This window comes from Melanostigma gelatinosum, assembly GCF_949748355.1.
Source record: "Melanostigma gelatinosum genome assembly, chromosome: 8".
Taxonomy (NCBI): domain Eukaryota; kingdom Metazoa; phylum Chordata; class Actinopteri; order Perciformes; family Zoarcidae; genus Melanostigma; species Melanostigma gelatinosum.
In genome coordinates, this window is record NC_136641.1 from 18190141 (window position 1) to 18210609 (window position 20469).

The following is a 20469-nucleotide window of genomic DNA, read 5'->3' on the forward strand; positions in this document are numbered from 1 at the left end:
GTGGCACAGCAGAACCCTTCACAACAAAACTTCCTCTGTCCTTCAGTTTTCCCCTGCTGGCTGTTAGGATCCTGCAGGTGCTGACTATGACAGGTTCACCTGCTGTGGGCTCACCTGTATTTCTGTAACCAGTGGAGAGGAAAGCCAGAGTACCGTATGCCTGAATGACTCACAGGAACAACATGCCACTTGGGGCCTACATCATGGTTGTGGCACTCCTTAGCAGAGCCAAGGTCCCACCAGGGAGCTGGTCTTAGTGCATCAAGAAAACTATAAAACACCTTGAGGCTGTTGAGGCACAATGAATAACTTTAGAAACATTCAGTACAGTGCACAATTTCATTTGCTATAGAGTGGAGCCTGATCATGTGATTGTCTGCTTCCCGGCCCTTTACGATGCATTTCATTCACAGGGCACTGAAGATGAGCACCAGAATAGACCAACGTTCATTTCAAGCCATTCTCGTGCAAAGGGGTGAAGCAATCACAGGCGTCATGGATGAATAGAGAAAGAATCTGACACGAAAATGACATTTACAGCCAAGGCGAACGTGTGAGGGTACGGTTTCCAGGCATATCCATTCTCATGTAAAATCGTTTTTTCTTTCTTTTTTCGTCAGGTGGTTTCTTTTGAGTTTTTTTGTGGAGCAGCACAGCCGCTTATCACACTGGATTGTCTGAGGAGGGCACATCTGTCTCTTGTCATTGGCTCAGCTCAGCATAAGGAGTCAAGTGTTTGTCTGGATGAAAACGTAGATGGACGGATGCGATGCGTGCAAAGAGGACGCTCAGACAGAGAGGCTGTGTCCTTGATGTGCTGAGGCTGAGCGTTCTGCACCGGGGCCTCTGGGGTGTGCTTAGCGTCACTGAAGGCTTTAAGTTCCCCCTCCCACCATTTGCATCTCCATTCATCTGCAGGGCCACTGAGGTGCTGCAGTCCCCGCTCAGCCATCACTCTCCCTTTTGCTCAATATATATGGATCACAGGAAACAAGATCACAACACCAGCCCTTTTACAGTAATACTTTTTTTTTTTTTTTTTAATAGCCTCAGCTCCAGCTCTCACAACTTTGTCTTTCATGGTTACCTTGGGGGGAATCTGAGTCTTCTTCAAAGTTTTCACTGCTGATCAGAGGAGAGCGGCTCTGTGGGTTTACAGATAAAGCCACAGTGCCATCCTGTGGTCACAACGACTCATTACGGCAGACAATCAACAGAATTTGGGAAATTAGTCATGAATATATTGTAACTCTACTCATGAGCAGTTTTTACCTCTTCTACTTCACTCCTCTTTAACATAGGCACATTTGTGTCTCTTTTAGGGGGGCAGGGTCTCTTTAGGGGACAATACCTGGTCAACAGTATATGAAGTGCACATCATCTGGGAACCTGAAGCATAATTTAAGAAGCAGTTCAGCACTGTGTGTAAAAGCATTTCTAGTTTTGCAATAAACACTGCTTTGGTCAGGTGTCTATTCAAATGTTGAAAGTATAAGGGCTTAGAATGTTATACAAATTAGTATTTGTTGGCCATTCCCATCTCATAAGTTGTTGCTGCACAAACGTACGATACCATTTGTGACACAGATTCAGTGCAATATTTAACCATTTTTGACCACAAGACAACTGATTTTAAAAATCCCTCCAAAATACCACATTTAGTCACAAAGACATTGAGGAACACCAAAAAAAAAGTCATACTGTGATTTTAATATCAAAACCTTTTGACATTTAAAGATTTCTACAAGAATTGCATTTTTCGACGATTGGATGGCGAGAACTTTGGAACCCTAGGTTTCTATTTGTGGTTGTAAAGTTGCACGTGGCTATGGTCATCCTAAAAGTCAGAAAAGGTCATTTTATACAATGATATTGACTTTAAAGAACGTGGTCTGAATATGTGAAATGGCTACCATGGAGACTTTGATCATTACTCATGAATACAATTGGGCTGATTGGCTCCACAAGACAAGTAACTAATTTATACTGCATGCAAAAATGTGTTTGTCCCAGACTTCATCGGCATCGTAGGTATAGAACTCATTTTCATTCACATATCTTGAGGTTAGAGGTTTCGGGGCCCCCTGTGAATATAACCATGCTGATTTTTCCCTCCACAAAATGTAGCCACACTTCAGAGCGTTATATATGAAAAGATCATTTCTGCTATAAAAGCCCAACTGCTGGAATATATTCAGTGAGTAACATTTTTTACTCGAACACAAACATATTTTACAAACTGACATATAATGGATATTGTTTTTTTATTGCTTTACCTATAAGAGCAGCTGTGGACGGTTACAGCATGAAGATTTGTCGCTGTTAAATGCAAGAGAGAGGTGAGTAGATGGTCATAACGTGGTGCAGTTAGACAGCTGCTGAAAAAGAGCAAGGCACAATGAATCACCAAGCAGTGCTGCTGTCACACTAACGGGAAAATGCTTCATCAGCCTAAACATGTTTAAAGGCCAAAGCTGTGAGTGGAATGTCTTGGGTACTTGTGTGCATGTAGATGTGCAACCAAAAGACATTTGAATTGCAAATTTCCCTCTTCCAACGCACAACAAGTTGTCGGTTTCTGCTGCCTGGCATAAAGCACATTGTGTTGAAGTTTTAAGCATTTAAAGACTGAAATATATTCATGTTTTGTGATATTATCACACACCGTTTAAAGTACAGGCAATATGCTTCGTGTCAGTCTTCATGCATACAATTGATGAGTTTGATTTAGCTCCAATTTAATAGTTAATAAATCACACATCAGGGTTGAATTTGTCTGCTGAAAGTGAAGTCATGATAGAGAGGTAAACAAAAGCAGTGAAGGGCTTTGGATAATGCTGCCTGGCTTGCCTGTTTATTGAGATAAAAGCAGAGGTTACTCCTCTGAGCTTCAGACAGGTGCTCTGCAGACAGAAGTACCCATGGGACACCAGACAATGAGAGAGCAAATCAAACTGGGCTGAACCACACTTTTAGTGAGAAACACTGCAATTCAAACCCACCATTTCTCCTTTCTCTTTCTCCCCGACAGTGGAAATGGCTATAGTGATGTTACAGTGATCTACCGCTGATATGGATCAAAAAGCTCTGGACAGAATCGTTCCTACACAAAAGCTGTTTGAACAATGTGCTTGTACTAATAGAGTAGTCTGCTTACAGTGTTCATTTTGGGTATTTGCATGCATGACAACATGTGGGATACATTTTATTTTTATATTAGGCATTGATGGCCTACAGTTTATTTTCAGCCCCGTTGAAATTATACAAATGCAACTGTATGGAAATGCATGCATTTTATATACTTTATATACTGTACCGTATTATTTGAAGTTGAATTATTTGGAATTGAATTTGTACGGTAATTTGAAGCTCTGTTTAAGCAACTGTATTGTATTAATAACATTCAGTAAGTAGCGTTTTGTATGCATGTAATAAAATATATATAATGCCAATAAGATGGTTATCCGCATTAGAAATAAAGAAAAAGAAGAAGAAAACCGGTTATAATGATCATCCCCAGAAGTGATCAGTGTAAAAGGTGTCCAATGTATTTTCCTTTGTAAGCTTTCTGTTTTGAAATGAATGAGTATCATTTGGAGAACCGTGTGGAGCTAATTGCTAATTTGCAAATGTTTGCGTTAATGATCCTGATATAGTTGAAGCACGGGGCAATTTTGCTAATGCTTGCGTGGTTAATGGCCTCAGCCTGCTTTGCCTGACAGACATTTGTTGACACTCGGACACAGCCGGTCTTTGTCTCTGAAGTCTCCTTCAAGTATCACCTGAGCCACACTCCTGACAGTTCAACTCTTCAAACCTGACTTTTATAGTATGTCAAGCAGTAAACTGATGGTTCTTGTCGACTTTCAAAGCAGCCCTTTACCCTCACTGTGCATGTGTCCAATCATCTCTTCAAACAACCCTGTCTCCTACAAACACATGTTCAAATACAGGGTTGCTGCGGTTATAACCATACATTCACAGCTATATTGGCATCCTGTCACCTGAAGATCTTGTTGAATAATTCAAAGACAGATGGTTCTACACACGAATATACGACAGCAGATCACGAGCTCTGGTTCACCGTATTTTATTTTTTATCAGGCAACGTTTTTAAAATGAATGAAGTAATTGTGCACAAGCTATCAAATCATGATTGTGTAATAACACTCACAACAGCCCTGATGACAGGTTGCAAAGCATCATGCGGCTTCCTCTTATGCTGCAGTGTTCTAATGAGTTCCCTCAGCGTTGCACCACACTGCGTTGTTTTTGCGTTGTCTTGTCTAATTTCCCCCGCTGATACTGAACGGCTCAGTAAGGAGCTAGTGTCTGCAGTCATCACGCTGCAGTTTTCATCTAATAAGAAGACAGGAGAGCAAACAGTACCTGCCGCTCGGTTTAATGAGTTGATGGGATGACAAAACACCTCACTGATGACACTATCTGTCCAACACGATAGCTGCAAATCTCTCTTTGTCTCGATGGCATGTTCTGAAGGAAGGTCAAATTAGTTTATCTTTCTAAAGCGTTATCTTCTAATGCCAGCTTTGGTTTTTATGATACTGTTAATGGAATTCAAATTAGTTCCTTTCTTCCCTTCCCACAAAACAAACATGCTAAAAACATAGAAGTACATCTTGGTGTTTTGCGGCAGCAGCAATTTCACATTTTGTTTGTGGTTTTTATCATTCCATAAAGGGCAGTATCTTTAGAAATGATCAACACAGTGACTTCATTTTGATATTACCATGAAATGAAATAATCATTACATCTACAGGTTGCAAAAGAGAAAAACAAAAATTGGCCAAGCAGGTTGCAGCATTTTCCATCAGACATGGGGTTGTGGCTTCATTTAACTATAAATAATTATGCATACAGAGACGCAGACTCAATCATTGTATGCCTTAATTAATCACCAGAGATTGTTGGTGTATTTAATTGCTGTTGAACTACTGGAATGAGACAATGCATACATTAATTAATACCAGCTATCAGTGGTCAGATTTGCCCTCAGCAACTTCGTAAACAAACCCTGTCCAAAGACAATTTGCTGATATTGCACAATCAAGATTTATGATTCCCTGGCTGCAAACTGGCTTGTTAATTAAGCGAAATAGATCCCCAAACATAAGTCTCGAAAATGCATATGCAAAGCACCAACTGCTATCGCTTGATCAATGTCAAGCGGACTCTATTTCAATCACCAGCAACGGTTTTGGTTGCTCTGTCATTCTCATTTTCTCTCCCATACAAGCCCACAGTATGCAACAATCATCTTGATAACAATTGCTTCCTGGCTCTTTATTAAAATGAAATCTTGATTGTGGAAGGTCAGAGCTGAATATTCTTCTCAGGGCAAGCTCTAAATGACAAGGTCCCATGACTCAACGAGCAGATACCCTCTGACACCATGCAATTAGTCTCAATCGTATGAAACCACTGGGCGTGTCAACAAATGTATCTCTACAACTCAAATTTCTAAAAAGGGACCTTGTTAATTAAACCATCATGGTCAATGAATGTGCAAGAGGTGTACAATTAATTTTTATGTGAACTTGCAATTACAGGGATTGAGAAGCTAGTCTGTTATAATAGCATCTCATTTGAAAAAGGTTTTAGCTCGAAGCATTTCATAATTCAGTGTCATCATCATATGACCAGAAAGGAGAGTTTGTTGTTTTTCGCCTATAGCTTCACCGATAAGGTGTAATTACATGGCACAACATCAGGAAGGTCAAATTAAAAGGCCTATAGTTGCCTACATTTAGATAAAAGAAACACATTATAAAAGCGATACACCACAACTTTAAATGTGATGGCAGAGAGTGAAAGAACAGCAGTAAAGAAGGGTTGACCGTCAATCCTCTGGTAACAGAGCGCTGAATGAATGAGTCTTAAAACCCGAAAATGAGTTAGCATTCCAGTTCCTTTGTCTTGAAGTCAATGGTTATTTTCATTGGCTTTTTGGTTAGATGACCAAAATAAGGTCCCGTGGTTAACCAGAGATTTGATCTTACCCCTCTGTGTCATTTAAAGCATTAACGTGTCTTAAAAAGGCGGTTGCTAAAAAGTGGCTAACTGAGACTAAACTTCATCACGGTTATCACTACTGCACCTCAAGCTTAGTGGTGATGACGATGAAGTAATGCGACCGTCTTGAAGTATATGTATACGCTAGCTGTTTATGTGAAGATAATTTTGCTGAACAAAACTTGTAAGTGTCATAAATATATGTAAATGTTTGCCACAGAGCATATTTTCTGCAATAATCCAAAAATCCAATGGATGAATCTCATTGGCTTTTTGTCGAGGAAACCAGGTCGATGCTAACTTCTGCATCATCTCTGCAGCTGAACTAAAGGGTGGTAAATAAAAACAGTGCCCCTTGAGCAAGGCACTGCAACCCCATGACTGCAAAGGGGCTTTGTCCTGACTGATCCAGCACTGTAATCTCTGAAAGAATAGGACAGAGGCAGTGTCCCACTTCCATACTACACATACCTCCTCATTGTGTACACTATGTACTGTATATACTACACGTCTTGGTATACTTTTGCAGTTAGTTTACAAGGAAATGCATAACGGCATACAATACGCGTGCCTTCATTTATATGCAATACTGCAATTTTGGAAAGACAAAGCTAAATGTTTTTCCAAACATGTAATACTTATTTTTTGTTTTTCCAATATTATTCTGTAGCTATCCTACAACCACCTTCTGCAGCTGTGGGCAACTCCTCTATTTCTTCATTGCATTGTGGGACGATACTTAGTGTACAATACACTCAAAAATCAAGACTTTTTTGAATGCATTGACAGTTTTGAATCATTCATTTTTACATTTTTTTTTCCAGTTTGAACACACCTGTTAGAATTATGAAGTATTTAATTCACATATGTAGCTTATGTATAACTGAGACATGGTATGTGAGAGTCAAGTTCTCTTTTCTTGTACAGTCAAACATTTAAAGAGGGCAGAGTGGCATAATGGCTCATAACCATGTGACAAACCATGGTCGAACTGTTTCAGTCTGAATATTTCCCTAATTCTAATTAATTAAATCAGGCCCAAGCAGCAAAGGGCTTCGACAGCCGGTCTCAAAACAATGAGGGAGAAAAGAAGGAAAAGGAGAAGCTGCAGTTGATGAAATTAAACTCTCACACACACACACACACACACATTAAGTGATGAGAGACTTCCCCAGAGCTCCAAATTAAAGCTGATGGCCATAGAAACCTTGTAATCACTTGTGGTGCCAATTTGCTGCAGAGAAGAAGGAGAGCAGAGGAGCAGATGTGTGCCAGAATACCTTAGGATGATTTCTTAATCGCTTCATAAATCCATTCATGCATCACAAGCATACCAACAGTGCTGTCAGCCCGCTGCGAGGCGAGACACCACATGCCTTTAAGCACCTGCTACACAAACACAAGGTAGTTGGCCCACATATTTCTCTTTGTTAGAGTCACTCTACCGATGCAACTGGCAACAATTAGGAGTGTTTTTGTTTTTGGGGGCTTTACTCTGCCTGATGGTAAGTGATGGACAACTAAGTCATGAAACTGCTGATGCATTCCTCCTTTCATTTGTGTTTGGCCTTTCTTAGTGTCTGGCCTCTACGGGGACTTAGCCAGACTGCTCAGCTGGCTAAACAACACAGCTGTGGCCATGCACACTTTCAGTTAATTACAGGACCACTTCTGTATGACTGCACAGTCAGCAGGTTATTTTGAGGGGAGGGGGCTCAGCGCTTACTTTGTTATGTGCTGGTATGTACCACCCCCTGTCAGTGGAGTCAAGTACTGACTGTGCCCAACCACAGAGTAAAACATTGTATTAAGAGAATTGATAGTCTGCAAAGAGATAAAAGACAAAGCACAGGAAGTATTTAAAGCACAGGAAGTATTTAAAGCACAGGAAGTATTTTTGGCAACAACTAATTTAACTGATCTTCCGTGTGTTTCTTCTCTTCGTCTTCACTGCAGCAATCAGTGCTCAAAACAGTTCCTGTAGAAGTAAAACTACTCTTAGATTTACAGTAATGGCTTGATGGGGAATAAAAGTAGGTTGGCTAAACTGTCATTTGTTAGCTATTATGGGAAAACTAGTGCATACCTGCTCCAGATCCTTCTCCTCATTGATGTTAAAGGCAAGTTGCTGTCTCGCTCTCTCTGCCTGCAGACAACAAAGTAAATACACATATTTAAAGTCAAACAGGCATGAATGCAAACACTAAAATTGCTTTGCTCCCGATGCATTGGCTAAAGTAACTGTAAAGTTATAAAGTGATAAATTCCAAATTCAGAGCATTAATATAGCAGCAAACAACTATTTGCTGCGTAAAGATAGTGAGCAGAGAATGAAGTCACGCTGCCACTGTGTGCAGTCTGAGTTTCTCTCTGCTTTGTTTAAGTAGCTGTCCGGCCGCATGTGCATGTTAGTGAATGTTCGTGCATGTGAGTCCCTGTGTGTGCCCAACTGGCTTGCTAATCATCACTCTGCACTGTGCTGATATGGCGAAACCGCTGATAACGCCGTCGCGACATACAGCGGCGTCAAATCTAAAAATAAATCGTGCTTTTCCACTCTTTAATCCCTCCCTATATCCCTCACCTTAAAACCTTTGACCAGCAGGTGTTTGTATGTGATGTTATGAAAGGGATTTGTATGATAAGGTTATTTCATACAGTGGGGGCCTACCTTTGGGGAGACTTGCCTCTCTCCAGAGGTCTGCTGAGCAAACACAACAGCATCATGGACAGAGAGGAAGAGATTACTGCGGCCAATATTGCCGGCATCAAAAGCTCCTCCGACCTCCAGTTCTTCATACACCTGGGCTGCAGGCGGCGAGACAACAAACGTCACACAAGGACTTAAAGTAGAGCGAAACAAGTGATTTCAACACAACGCTGAAGTTGTATTTAAAGAGAAGAACATTGACTGATGCTTAAATGTGATAAATCACAAAGAATAACCGCTGTATCTTTAATGGAAGTCCCTTGCTTCCTATGACAAGTGTTTTAGACATTAAATCTCTGACTTACAATCGTACACTACACTCATTTCTACCAGCGTCCTTCACAGGCCTTGTAGACGTAATGCTCAAGGGTTCTGTTTCCATGCCAGCGGGTGTGAAATGCACAGAAGTCATCAGAGATGTTACCTTGGACATTAGCCAGGTAGAGTTGAATGCCCAGCATCGCGTAGCTCGAGTTCATCTGCGTGGCAAATAGAGAAAAGAAGACTGTTAAGAGGCATAATGGAATATACTGTTGTGTACACCCATACCTAAACATTCTCTCATAAAAAGGTTCAGTAAGGGACGGCAGAGTTCAATCTCACAAATCAAAGAACTTTCTGTGGCAAAAAGGTTCAAAATTAGATTTGTACAGAAAATATGAGCTTTCATGTTTCAGGGGTTCTTTGACTTGCAGAGAGACTTGGAGAGGAGAACAGCAGCACCGTGACAAGGCATACTGCAGTGGAAAGTACTCTTTAATCTAAAATAACCTTTTCATGGTTGTAAAGAACCATTAAAGGTATTTTAATTGTTCTTTTATGAACCCTGTAAAACGCTTTATATTGAACCCTTTAGCGGTGCCATACTGAACACTGAATGTACAAAAATATTACTCAAAAGGTTCAATATAGAACCAGTTGTTTTAAGTGAATTTGGTATTGCAAACAAGCATATCACCTTTATCAATACTTTGATGCCCATTAGGTCTATGAAGCAGACCCCTGCCAAGTCGAGGATGAGGGTGTGGAAGGGCATGGGCTGGGACTCCAGTGTGGGACTGGGTGGCTCTTGGTCAGGCGCCTGCTCGCCCGGCTCAATGTCGCTACCGCGGAAGTTGACATAGCTGGTGGGAGGCTCGGGTATGTTGGCAGTGCCATCGCTCATATCAAAGTCACTTTGCAGTTCAAGCTGAGATACGGTCTAGATTGAGAGGAAATACATAGAGAAAGGTGTACAGAAGAGGTCACAGGCTGTATTTTCAGAAAATCTATGAAAATACGAGCTGCTAGGTCAAACACGTGTGTGTCATGTATGATATATACTTGATCCCACCTGAGCCTTCATGTTAACCAAAGAGCTGGGTTTCCTCCTTCGTGTCTCATTGTCCTTCTTCTCTTCTTTCGCTTTCTCCTTCTGCTCTTTCTCTAAGAACTTCCGCCTGGCCAGGATAAGTTTGCCAGGGTCCAGCCCGGTCTAGACACAAACATGCCTGTGTAAACACCTATCAAGCCACATGAACACATTCACTCAAGCCTGCCGAGCCTTGCGTGACAGCAAAAGAGGTCGTGTTTTCAACTGTACCTTTTTGATGACCCTCTGGCGAAATATTTCAGCATTTGCAAAATAGAGAGGTGAGCAATAGTTCACTATTTTCACACCGGTTATTGAAATGACCTGTGGAGTTATTACAAAAAGGATTAGATACAATTATGAATTAATTATGTGTAACAACAATAAATACACAGAAATATTTACTTTTCATACCTTACTGTACACCTTCGGGTTTTTGTAGATATCCGTATCCATAATCTGAACCATTGCCGAACCATTACGACTACGGGGAACACATGATTGAAATGAGCATTAATAAACACTTTACGCTCTGCTCCATTGTCTTTTTTTGTCATTCTGGTTCAAAAAAAAACTGAGCATTTACTCACAACTGTGTCTTGAATATCACGACCAGAATGGAAAAGCCCACTCCGATAGCAACTCCATAAGGCAAGCTGAGAAAGAATGTGGCCAAGAATGACACAACCCACACACACTGGAAGAGAAAGAACAACAGAAATATATGGAGAGGAAAAAAAGACATCACACCGTGCTGCAATATTGCATCCAAGGCTTTGACTTACGCAGTCCAGTTTGCTCTTCTTCCATAAGTAGTAGGGATCAGAGAGCTGAAGCAGAGTGTTCTTCAGGTTCACTGCAATCAAGGCTCCAAGCACAGACTGGCGAAACCAAGGTTGCATAGGTCACTCATGGATTTTTCTCTTACTTCGACTTAAATGTTTTGTCTAATTGTTCAAGTATCATAATCCTATGTCCACCTACTTTTGGAAGTGGTTTCAGGAAGGCTCCCAATGCAAGCATGGTAACCATTACGACCAGCATCACACAAAGACTGGCGAACTATGAGAGGGCAGCAACAGAGGTGCAGAAGTTAGCAGTTTGAGATATTATTTTCTTGTTATTACTTGACAATAATTACAATGAAACCGTGGTGGAAAGTAACGCAGTACATTTACTCAAGAACTGTACTTAAGTACAATGCTGAAGTGCGTGTACTTTAATATGGTACTTTATACTTCCACTGCACGACATTTTGGAGGCGAATATTACATTTTTTTTGACAACTTTAGACTAATAACACAAGATATGATTAACAAATACGTTGATTTATGAGTATGGGTAAAGATAAGACCTGGCTGGTACCCAGCTGAACATAAAAATAACATAAAAATAAGCCCCATATTTACCAGCTTCAACACTAAATTAGTGTACATGCATCAATAATTAAAATCCAATCATATAATATATAATATTCTGAAATGGACCGTTCTGTATGATGAGTACTTGATGCTCGTACCTTTGTAGTTTTATTTTCAATGCAAGACTTTTCACGGAAAGACTTTTCTCCACTGTGGTGTTACGGCTTTTACTTAAAAGATCAGAGCACTTCTTCCACCTCTGCAGCGACAGAAGTGGTAACGCAACACTCACCTGTGATGTTCCACCAGCATTGTCCACAGCCAGGGTTACGGACAGGGCACAGCAGATCACATGGATCTTAAAGAAGGACCCCAGGAAATTGCTGCAGCCTAGAGCCAACATTTCCTGCACAAGAATATGTATGTTGTGTTAATAAAAATCTAATAAAATGCACATTTTGATCTAAAAAAGTCAAAAATATGCAGTTTTTGTACCTGGTTGGGATCCACATCGTAGCCATGCTTGGCTGCCAATGTCCTGCCCATGGCCAGGTTGATTACATACCCCACGATTGCCAGGGAGAAAGCTGTGCTCAACATGTCTTCCCACTGACTCACTGTTGGCAGGATCGGTGCTGGGAAACTAGAACATAGAGACAAGATATAAATCTAAATTGGAAGAGTAAAAAAATGAGTCATTTTAATGAATGAAGCAGCCATTGATTCTAGGTATGCTGATGTGCGCTTTACCCCAAAGGAATGTCTCCCACTATGTCCATGTGATAGATCTCAGGAAGATGCAGAGGGCCTGAGATGGCTGTGGCCACCACAACCTGTGTAGCACAGGGATAGGTCAATAGGTCATTGATCAATCACCACTATTGTCCTTACATAGTATATTTGTCAAGCATCTAGAAATAGCAGCTTCATGAAATTAAACAAAAAATAAAGAAGTGCACTTTTGCGTCCTCAGAGAAATGACAAACTATAAACTTACAATGATGATCTCCATGGGGATGGGGAAGGGCAGCTTGTGGCGGTAGCGTGCACTCAGCTCCTTCACCACAATAAGAACTATGCTGCTGACCAGAGCAAATACTAGCGATGCGATGTTGGTATCTCGAAGGCCACGTACAATATCTACGAGAGTCTATGAGAAATGAATAAAATGACATATTTTAATTACAACCAAACTACCAAAGTCTTCTGATGTTCTTTGGCCAAAATATGGGGGCTCACTGACATATATAACAGCCAGCGGGCCACTATAAGCTGGCACTTGGATGCCAAAGATGTACTTGAGGACTGAGATGAGGATCTGCAGTCCAGCAGCAGTCATGAAGCCTCTGACGAAGGATTCTGACAGATAGATGGCTACAAATCCAAACTGCATGAAGCCAAGGCCAATCTGCACAGACACAAGTAGTTTCCAATGTGTAACGTTTCGATTAAACTGTACTTCACATGTCTTTCAAGCTTCACTTTGAACGACCGGTTTTAGTGCCGAGTACCTGTATGACTGCAGTGAGACAGGCCAGGGTTCCAGATATTCCCAGGCGAACCTCATTCATCAGGTCTGTGTCCACCACTGTAGCATTAAGAGTGGCATTGAAATGACTGAAGTCCGACTCTGGGGCCAGCCTTAGACACACGATGCCCACCATAATGCTGAGGACAGCAAACGTACCTATGGAAAGTAGTGTGTCACATCTATTGTCTTTGCTATACTGCAAACTGGAAGGTCAGGCTGAGCACAGCTGATCTGCACAGTGCGGTGCAGCCCTTGGCAACTTATCACTGTCCTTATAGGAAATCACTGTGGATAAATCACTCTGGTTTACCTGGGACCATCTGGTGAGCAGTGCCCATGAAGAAATACGGGATGAGGGGAAAGAAAGAGGAATAGAGACCGTTGACAGGAGGGAGGTTGGCCAGGAGGGCAAATGCCATGCCTGGAAAAGAACAGAAACTGTTTTATAACACGTAAATCATGACAACGTATACAAAAATACAAATGATATGTTATATACCGGAGCCAACGATGCTGGAACTAGCTTCAGTCGGTGGGTATTAGAGAGTACAGAGGCATCAGAGTGAGGAGAGCATCGACTGACCTTGGGGAACCTGGATGGTGCCAGCGCTGACCCCGCTGATGACATCACACAGCAGGTTCTCTTTCACTTTGTACTTGGGAAGCCAGCTCAGTACAGGCAGACGTCTGAACAACAAGCCCTTCAGTCTCAGCACAGAGCATCTGACAGAAACAAACGAGGGAAACTCTTTGAAGAGCTCACGTTTTCTGGTAGTTACTTTCAGAAAGGCCACAACACATGTCTGAACTTTGTATTGACTCATAGCTACACGGCTCTCCGCTGTTTGATCACAGACACAAAGCGTGTCAGAGGTAGAGTTTGTGTGATGGGAAGACCTGTAGTTCATGTTGACTGTGTGTGCGGAGAGATTGCAGTTCTGTACCTGAAGAGTTTCCTCACTTTCTCTCCAACAGGGAATTGTCGACTCTTCTTGGCAAACTCTCCGTCAAAGTCTGGGAGGTTATATGCCGGCCGGTCAATCACGTAACGTGGGCGGTCCCTTTGCATGGCTACAGCATATCGAAATGTATTAAGACCTTGGAAAACTCTGTCTTATACTATGTCCCCAAGGTGCAATTGAATTACATTAGCAATTATACTTTACTAAAATTAGTCAAAGTAGCAACATCATCAATATTGTCATCAACAGCACATGCTTTTAATTTTCACACGTAAACAAAAACAACGTATGAGGTTTATATTTATACAGTTGTGGACACAAGGGCATCTTTGGGATTGCACTTCTCCTGTTTTACATTTGGGAAGCACATTTCATGTCCAAGGCCTTAATCTAACCTTGAAGAGTGAAGGAATAGGCCACAGGTAGGTGGACTGTTAAAATATTAGCTCAACACTAGGTCAATAATAGCACACGCACAAGATCGCTCTATGAGTCTTACAGTCTGCCTGCTGTAGAAAACAAAATGGATAACTCTACTGCATTCCATAATTTGATTAAAACTACAAATAAAAAATGATATCTGCACTTAACACTCAAGCATTTTGGTCAAAAACTATAACGTCGCCTTAAATGAATGATGCTTTCTGTTCAAACGTGCTTATTATGTTGTAAAAGAAAGTTTAGGGAGGGTTAAAGCTCAAGAAGAAATAACTGACTGAAGACAAGAATTGCAATGAGATTCCTCACCATTTAACAAAAAGAAGACACCTGTTGAGCATCCATTGCACATGGGCTTCAATTACTCAATCATCAAACATATTCAGTAAAAGGTTTTGATCGGCTGAATCTCTGAGGTCCTCTTTTTGTTTTTTAAAGATGTGCAGCCTCTTATGAGGTCACTGATAAAGGAATCAAAATGACAGTAGCACATGAGTCGATCGCTCTGTATTAAGTTAGAGGTCTGAAAAGAAGACATCACTGTACCTTATTGTTGAAGCACAGCGTCTGCAGGCATTTGGTTCAGATGTGTGTATTGCCCAGTTGTTTGATACCTTATCAAGCTACGCTTAAGACCCTGTATACCTCCTGGGTGGAGCTTAGAGAATGAAAAGCTTCAGGAAATGAAACACCTTAAATTGTTGATTCGTTGGGTGCTGCTGTATCGGTGTGGTATAAAGCAAGGAGACAACATAATGTAATTAACAATAAATGCAGCTTTCATGGGTTCAGATTCTATTTACATGTAACATCCTCACATTCATTCTCTCACCAACAAAAATACATTTAACATGGTTTTATGGTAGAAGGTAGACATGAGCGACAGCTGGAAATAAAACACTTACAAAGCCAAAACATGCCAACTGCAAAATAATTACACACAAATAGTGTATTTAAACATTTAAAATGGTGAGACAGAGATGACTGTGTATAACATAATTACTTCCATTGCATCAGGATCTGTGTGCAAAACAATGGCATCGATATCAAAGACTAAAGTGCACTATTTACCAAACTAATTTGGGTTTTCTCTTAAGAGGAATGTCATCATTCTCCAGTGGACTCTCTAAAAAAGAAAAACAAGTCTCCCCATGGTGGAACAAAAGTTCTTCTAAATGTAAATGTGGGATAAGAAGGGAGAAATAAAGTACATCAACTACCCTCTTTAAAACACTTTAAATAATAGTAACTATTCATATCAGTGATTGAATAAAAAGGGTTTCTCAAATTGGGACATTGACAATGAAGGGAGCTAAGAGACTGCCTTTGCAGACACTAAGACAGTGACTGTGTAGTGATGGGAATATTCTGTTGTTCAAAGGTGTTAACTATGAAAAAGCTCATTTGAGTACAAACATTCAAGCACTTCAGCAAACACGGTCAACCTAGCAATTAGCAGAGTGGCTTCAGGTAGGAGGTTTTAGTTTTGGTTGTGAGGATTTTAGCTTTAAGAGTATTTTCACAGTTATTCATTAGATTAAAAGCCTGTCACGGTGGGGATTTCCTTACATGTAGTAGCGGTTTTAAGATTCAACAACACCAAGATAAAATCTTAAAAACACAGCATGTCTCTCCATACAAAGCCTCAAGCAATGAACTCAAAAGCAGCTCCAGTCTTCAGAAGGTCAGACTATTTACAGGAATATAAGATTTGGATCATTAAAAGTAGGACAACAGATGAAGATACAAATACAGAGCTTGTTAAGCAAGTAAAACAAGTGCAACTCCTTATGGTAAAAGTCAGGTGACTTCTTAAGCTAGCCATGTCTGCGCTTCCTCCTCTTTGTTACAAAAGCTCTTTGACCAGCTCCTGCTGGCTGCCTATAACCTCTCAAAGTCCATCGCGGTCCATAAAATCAGTACCGACTAGAAGTCGCTGAGGATGCTGATGTCTGCAAACTCCTGGCGATATCGGTAGGAGTATAAGGCCAAGAGGAAGGACCATTTGAGAGTCAGGAAGCTCCACACACAGGAGAGATAAAGGCTCCTCGGGTCAGTAGGAGCTGAGGGACAGAAAAAGCCATGTGATGAATACTTGCATAAGGAAATCAATCCTATAATCCTTATGCATACAAGTTACTCATTCTAAACTAGGAACAGCAGAGAGAGCATTACATTGCTTCTGTGTGATGGCAAGCGTTAGGAAGGTGATGAAGGCGGCCACTGCCAAGGCTGAGAAGAGCGCACCAACAGAGATGAAGAACTTGAGGCCTTTGAGCCAAGTGCGCCAGAAGTCCTGCAGGTACATGATGTGTGTGACAAGACACCAGAGCGCCAACACTCCTGTTGAAAGACAAGTTGAAACACACACACTTTTATTGAGTGTAGGCCTATTTTAAGACAGGCTTGTGTCAGAAAATATTGAAAAATCCCCATCACGTGGAGAAACAAAATTGAAACACAAAATGTCAATAGCCTCAAAAAGTCAATATCGGTCAGAGTATATTGATGCAGAGGATGAGCTACAAATCTGGTCATATGCACAAGTGTGACATATGAGCGAGCTAACACACACAAAAACATTAATTTAAACAAATACTGACAGCAAAATAATGTGTTACCGTGTCAGGGACCAGAGTAAATACAGCCAACACTTTGTTACATGATGATTATGGTGATGTGTGACTGTGCAGGCCTTGCAAAAAGGATCATTATGCAGCCCGAGTTCAATGCTCCAATGGTATGTGAATAAGACTATCACGGAGACATTTACCTTTACAATTAAAGCTATCAGTTAGGTGTGTAAACATACCTGACAGGCCTCCCATGGCCGCCGTCCATGGCTGTTTGTATGCTATATTCCAGACCAAGAAAGCCGAAAGTCCAACCAGGGTACCAAAGGTAGAATATCCGATGCTAATGTAAATTCTGCTGACTCCCATTGTAAAAATCCAACTACAGCCACCCAAATGTTTGTAACAGGTGTGCGAGTTAAAGGCGTATGTTATCTCAATAGACTGGTTTTAAGGTAACGTACATCAACAACTTACGGCCGCAGTATTATTATGTAATAGCATTGATAAACGACAACATCAGATTCCCCTGGGCTGAGCGAGAACGACGCCTGTCAGTGTTAGCTAGCTAGCTTTAGAAAAAGCTAAATAATGGTCGGTTCGTGTGGCTAGCACGACACACAAACTCCCGATGAGACAAGCTTTCAAGCTAAGAGGCAGGAAAAAATAAGTAGCAACAAAAGTGTTGATGTGAGATACATAGCAAAGATGCAAAGCTGTGACTGAGAAAACACGCTCACCGTGGATCCTCGTCTTTAGCTGATGCCGCAATTATATCGATAATGACTCAATTGCATCGGTTTAACTGGTCTGTACGTATACTTCACTGTTAAAAAACACTTGAAATACAGAAGAGTCGTTTCTATACAGAAAAAACCGAGTTTGTTTGGGTGCCTTTTCAACAATTTGCCGAGAAGTCATCTATCACTTCAACAATAAAATATCTTTGCACTGAGGAAACCCCCAACTCGCAAACACACCGCCCCTAGTGGAGGAAAGAAGAACTGCAATTTTAGACCTCTGACGTCAAACTGTTATGATCTTTTGATGACATCGTCTTTTGAGATGTACAGTGGGCAACTGGCAGCTCACTGAGAAGGCAATGTTTGGTTGATACATTACAAATGGATACACAAACATGTTGCATAAGTTTATACAGTCAGGAAAAGAAATAAAAGCACTGTTGATCCTTACTGTCAGCTAGAAAGACAATAGTTCACAAATAGGGGTGGAAGATGTAGTCTGATCCTCTAAAAGTAGCAACACCAGACTCTGAAAACACTCCTTCATGCTGAAGTCCTGCATTAGAAATTGTACTTAAGTATAAAGAAGTCTGATTGGCAAAATGTATTTAAAGTGCCAAAAGTAAAAGTATATTTAAAATGCTGAAAAATTACCCCTGTGAGCGTGTTTATTGTATCATTATTACTGGTGCACTTATGTATAATTCATATTTTTCTGTGGAATTTGGTTGAGGTGGAGCTGATTTGAACTATTTTATATACTGTTGGGTAGTTAAATATATGTTACATACAAAACACATGATTAACTTATTATCATGTTGTATAAAGTTAATCATATGTTTTATACATTTAAAAATCTTGGTGTGCAGTAACTAGTGACCAAAGCTGTCAGATAAATGTAGTAAAAGGTACGGTGTTTTCATTTGAGTCGTAGTGCAGTAGAAGTATAGTGTAGCATAAAATGAAAATATTCAAGCAACATACAAGTACGTCAAACAGAACTTCAGCAAATGTCCTGTTACATTTAACCACTAAATATTAAACAAGATGCACAGTTTGAAAAGCAAAAACAGTAAATACATCTAAAATATGCAGTGTTCTTGATAGAATTTAAATATAACTGCGATGAATGCAAATTAGGCCAAGGACTGTCAGGTTGCTGATATACTGATTATGTCTTCACATTCACACACAGACTGTATTCAGCCCAAGCCCTGGGGCACTCTCTTCACGGCCAATCAGAAAGATACAGGAAGCTAAGTCCAGCAACACTCCCTGCAACTCACATAAACAGCAATGACAGAAAAATCATCCTCAGACATTTGAAAAGAGCAAAGGCTGCAAGAGAAAGCAGAAAACACAAGTGTGGAAGCTGAAGAACCTTACCAGAGTGTGCCAGTGGTGAGTATCTGAACACTTATCCAAACGATGTAACGGACTGACATATTGGTTAGTTTATGACGTTTTATTTCATCAGCTGGAGAATGGACATTAGATGGTACGTCATGCAAAAGTAAGCGTGTCTGACAAAGTAAATGTCTGACAAGATTTTATGAGCAAATTTGATATATAGAGATAATTTTACCACTAATTGCTTCAAATTTCCAGACAAAGCAAGTCATTTATGCTCTGAATAATATGTTGAAGTTATTTGTTGCTGGTTAGCATCTATGACTGAACTAATTTGGTAAGCATCAACATGCGCAGCATGAGGTAGATCTTTTAGAACGATGCTGACTACGTTTTGTTTTGTCTGTTTTCATGTTTTCGCTCATGTCTGCTTCACTTTCTGCCTCAGTCCTTATTTGACCATGGGGTCAAACCAATAAAATATTTCACTCCCTGTCACTGCTAATAACTGGACAAGGGAGAGGAAGGAAAATGCTTGTTTGTGTGTGTGTGTGTGTGTGTGTGTGTGTGTGTGTGTGTGTGTGTGTGTGTGTGTGTGTGTGTGTGTGTGCGTGTGTGTGCGTGTGTGTGTGTACCACCAGACAGGCACAACAAAGACAGTTGGCAAAGTGAACATTCCTTGGGCGTAGATGTTGCAGGAAATCCCACTCCCATTCCCAGAGGATCTAAATAGAAACACATAAATAAATACAAAAAAAGAGAGAGACAGAACCACTGACAACACACAAACTATTATTAGTTTACTTGTGTAATAAAATATAAGGGCATGAACATCCATCATTAAAACATGTCGTTTTTTAAAACAGACTTTCATTTGGTGGTTCCTATAAAAAAAAGTCGATAGACTTTAGTCTCATCTAATAATTGTGTGTGTGTAAATTTACCTGAGGTTTACATGAATTTCCTCTCCACTTGGTGGAGTGATGTAGATTGCAGAGCATCTGTGTTCTCAATAGAGGGCAGCATTTGTTTTTAAAATGCATTTGAGGCGAAGCTTTGAGCAATGCAAAGTGACTTGGGACCAGAGCGGCAGAAGAGTTTTAGGTGTCAGTCGTTTACATTTAATCTCTCCTGTGAGATGGAGCTTTTTGATTCCCAATATTCCCATCCAGCATAGATTAGCCCTCTGTAAAAGAGGCAGTTTGCTCCCGTAATGAGGCTGAAGCTTTTTATTTTTGGTTCAAAACTAATCCCATGTCACATTTGTCTCAGTGACGTCTAGCTGTAAACAACGCAGTCACTTTGTCAGATACTATCAAACAGCAATGTGCTCGTCCTTATCACCTAAACCATCGTGTTAACATTCCCTCAGGAGGTCAGAAGAAGGACAACTGGATTCCTTCATTTTGACCTGTCA

General features: G+C 40.7%; 2 protein-coding genes across 2 annotated transcripts; both read right to left on the reverse strand.

Moving 5' to 3' along the window:
* Positions 1-715: 715 nt before the first annotated feature.
* On the reverse strand, positions 716-14055 carry LOC306780701 (solute carrier family 26 member 9-like; the record flags this gene model as incomplete). Its single annotated transcript, XM_079273135.1, has 22 exons — positions 716-960; positions 1088-1178; positions 7184-7267; positions 8120-8179; positions 8705-8841; positions 9168-9222; positions 9702-9944; positions 10077-10217; positions 10326-10418; positions 10509-10578; positions 10685-10791; positions 10880-10975; positions 11079-11156; positions 11748-11861; positions 11951-12098; positions 12206-12288; positions 12453-12605; positions 12699-12863; positions 12967-13142; positions 13297-13407; positions 13570-13709; positions 13931-14055. The coding sequence occupies 22 exons, from the start codon at positions 14053-14055 to the stop codon at positions 716-718; spliced, it is 2715 nt and encodes a 904-aa protein (XP_079129261.1).
* Positions 14056-14980: 925 nt separating this feature from the next.
* slc48a1a (solute carrier family 48 member 1a) lies at positions 14981-17595 on the reverse strand. Its single transcript, XM_079273358.1, has 3 exons — positions 17199-17595; positions 16562-16729; positions 14981-16449 (listed from the first exon to the last, which is right to left on the reverse strand). The coding sequence occupies exons 1-3, from the start codon at positions 17326-17328 to the stop codon at positions 16313-16315; spliced, it is 435 nt and encodes a 144-aa protein (XP_079129484.1). The 5' UTR covers positions 17329-17595; the 3' UTR covers positions 14981-16312.
* Between the last annotated feature and the right edge of the window lie 2874 nt (positions 17596-20469).

Coding starts and splice junctions, on each gene's coding strand:
- slc48a1a (XM_079273358.1), bottom strand. CDS start 17,328: ATGGGAGTCAGCAGAATTTACATTAGCATCGGATATTCTACCTTTGGT. Junction 16,730..17,198: donor GGCCATGGGAGGCCTGTCAG/GTATGTTTACAC, acceptor GTCTTTCAACAG/GAGTGTTGGCGCTCTGGTGT. Junction 16,450..16,561: donor TGCCATCACACAGAAGCAAT/GTAATGCTCTCT, acceptor TCTGTCCCTCAG/CTCCTACTGACCCGAGGAGC.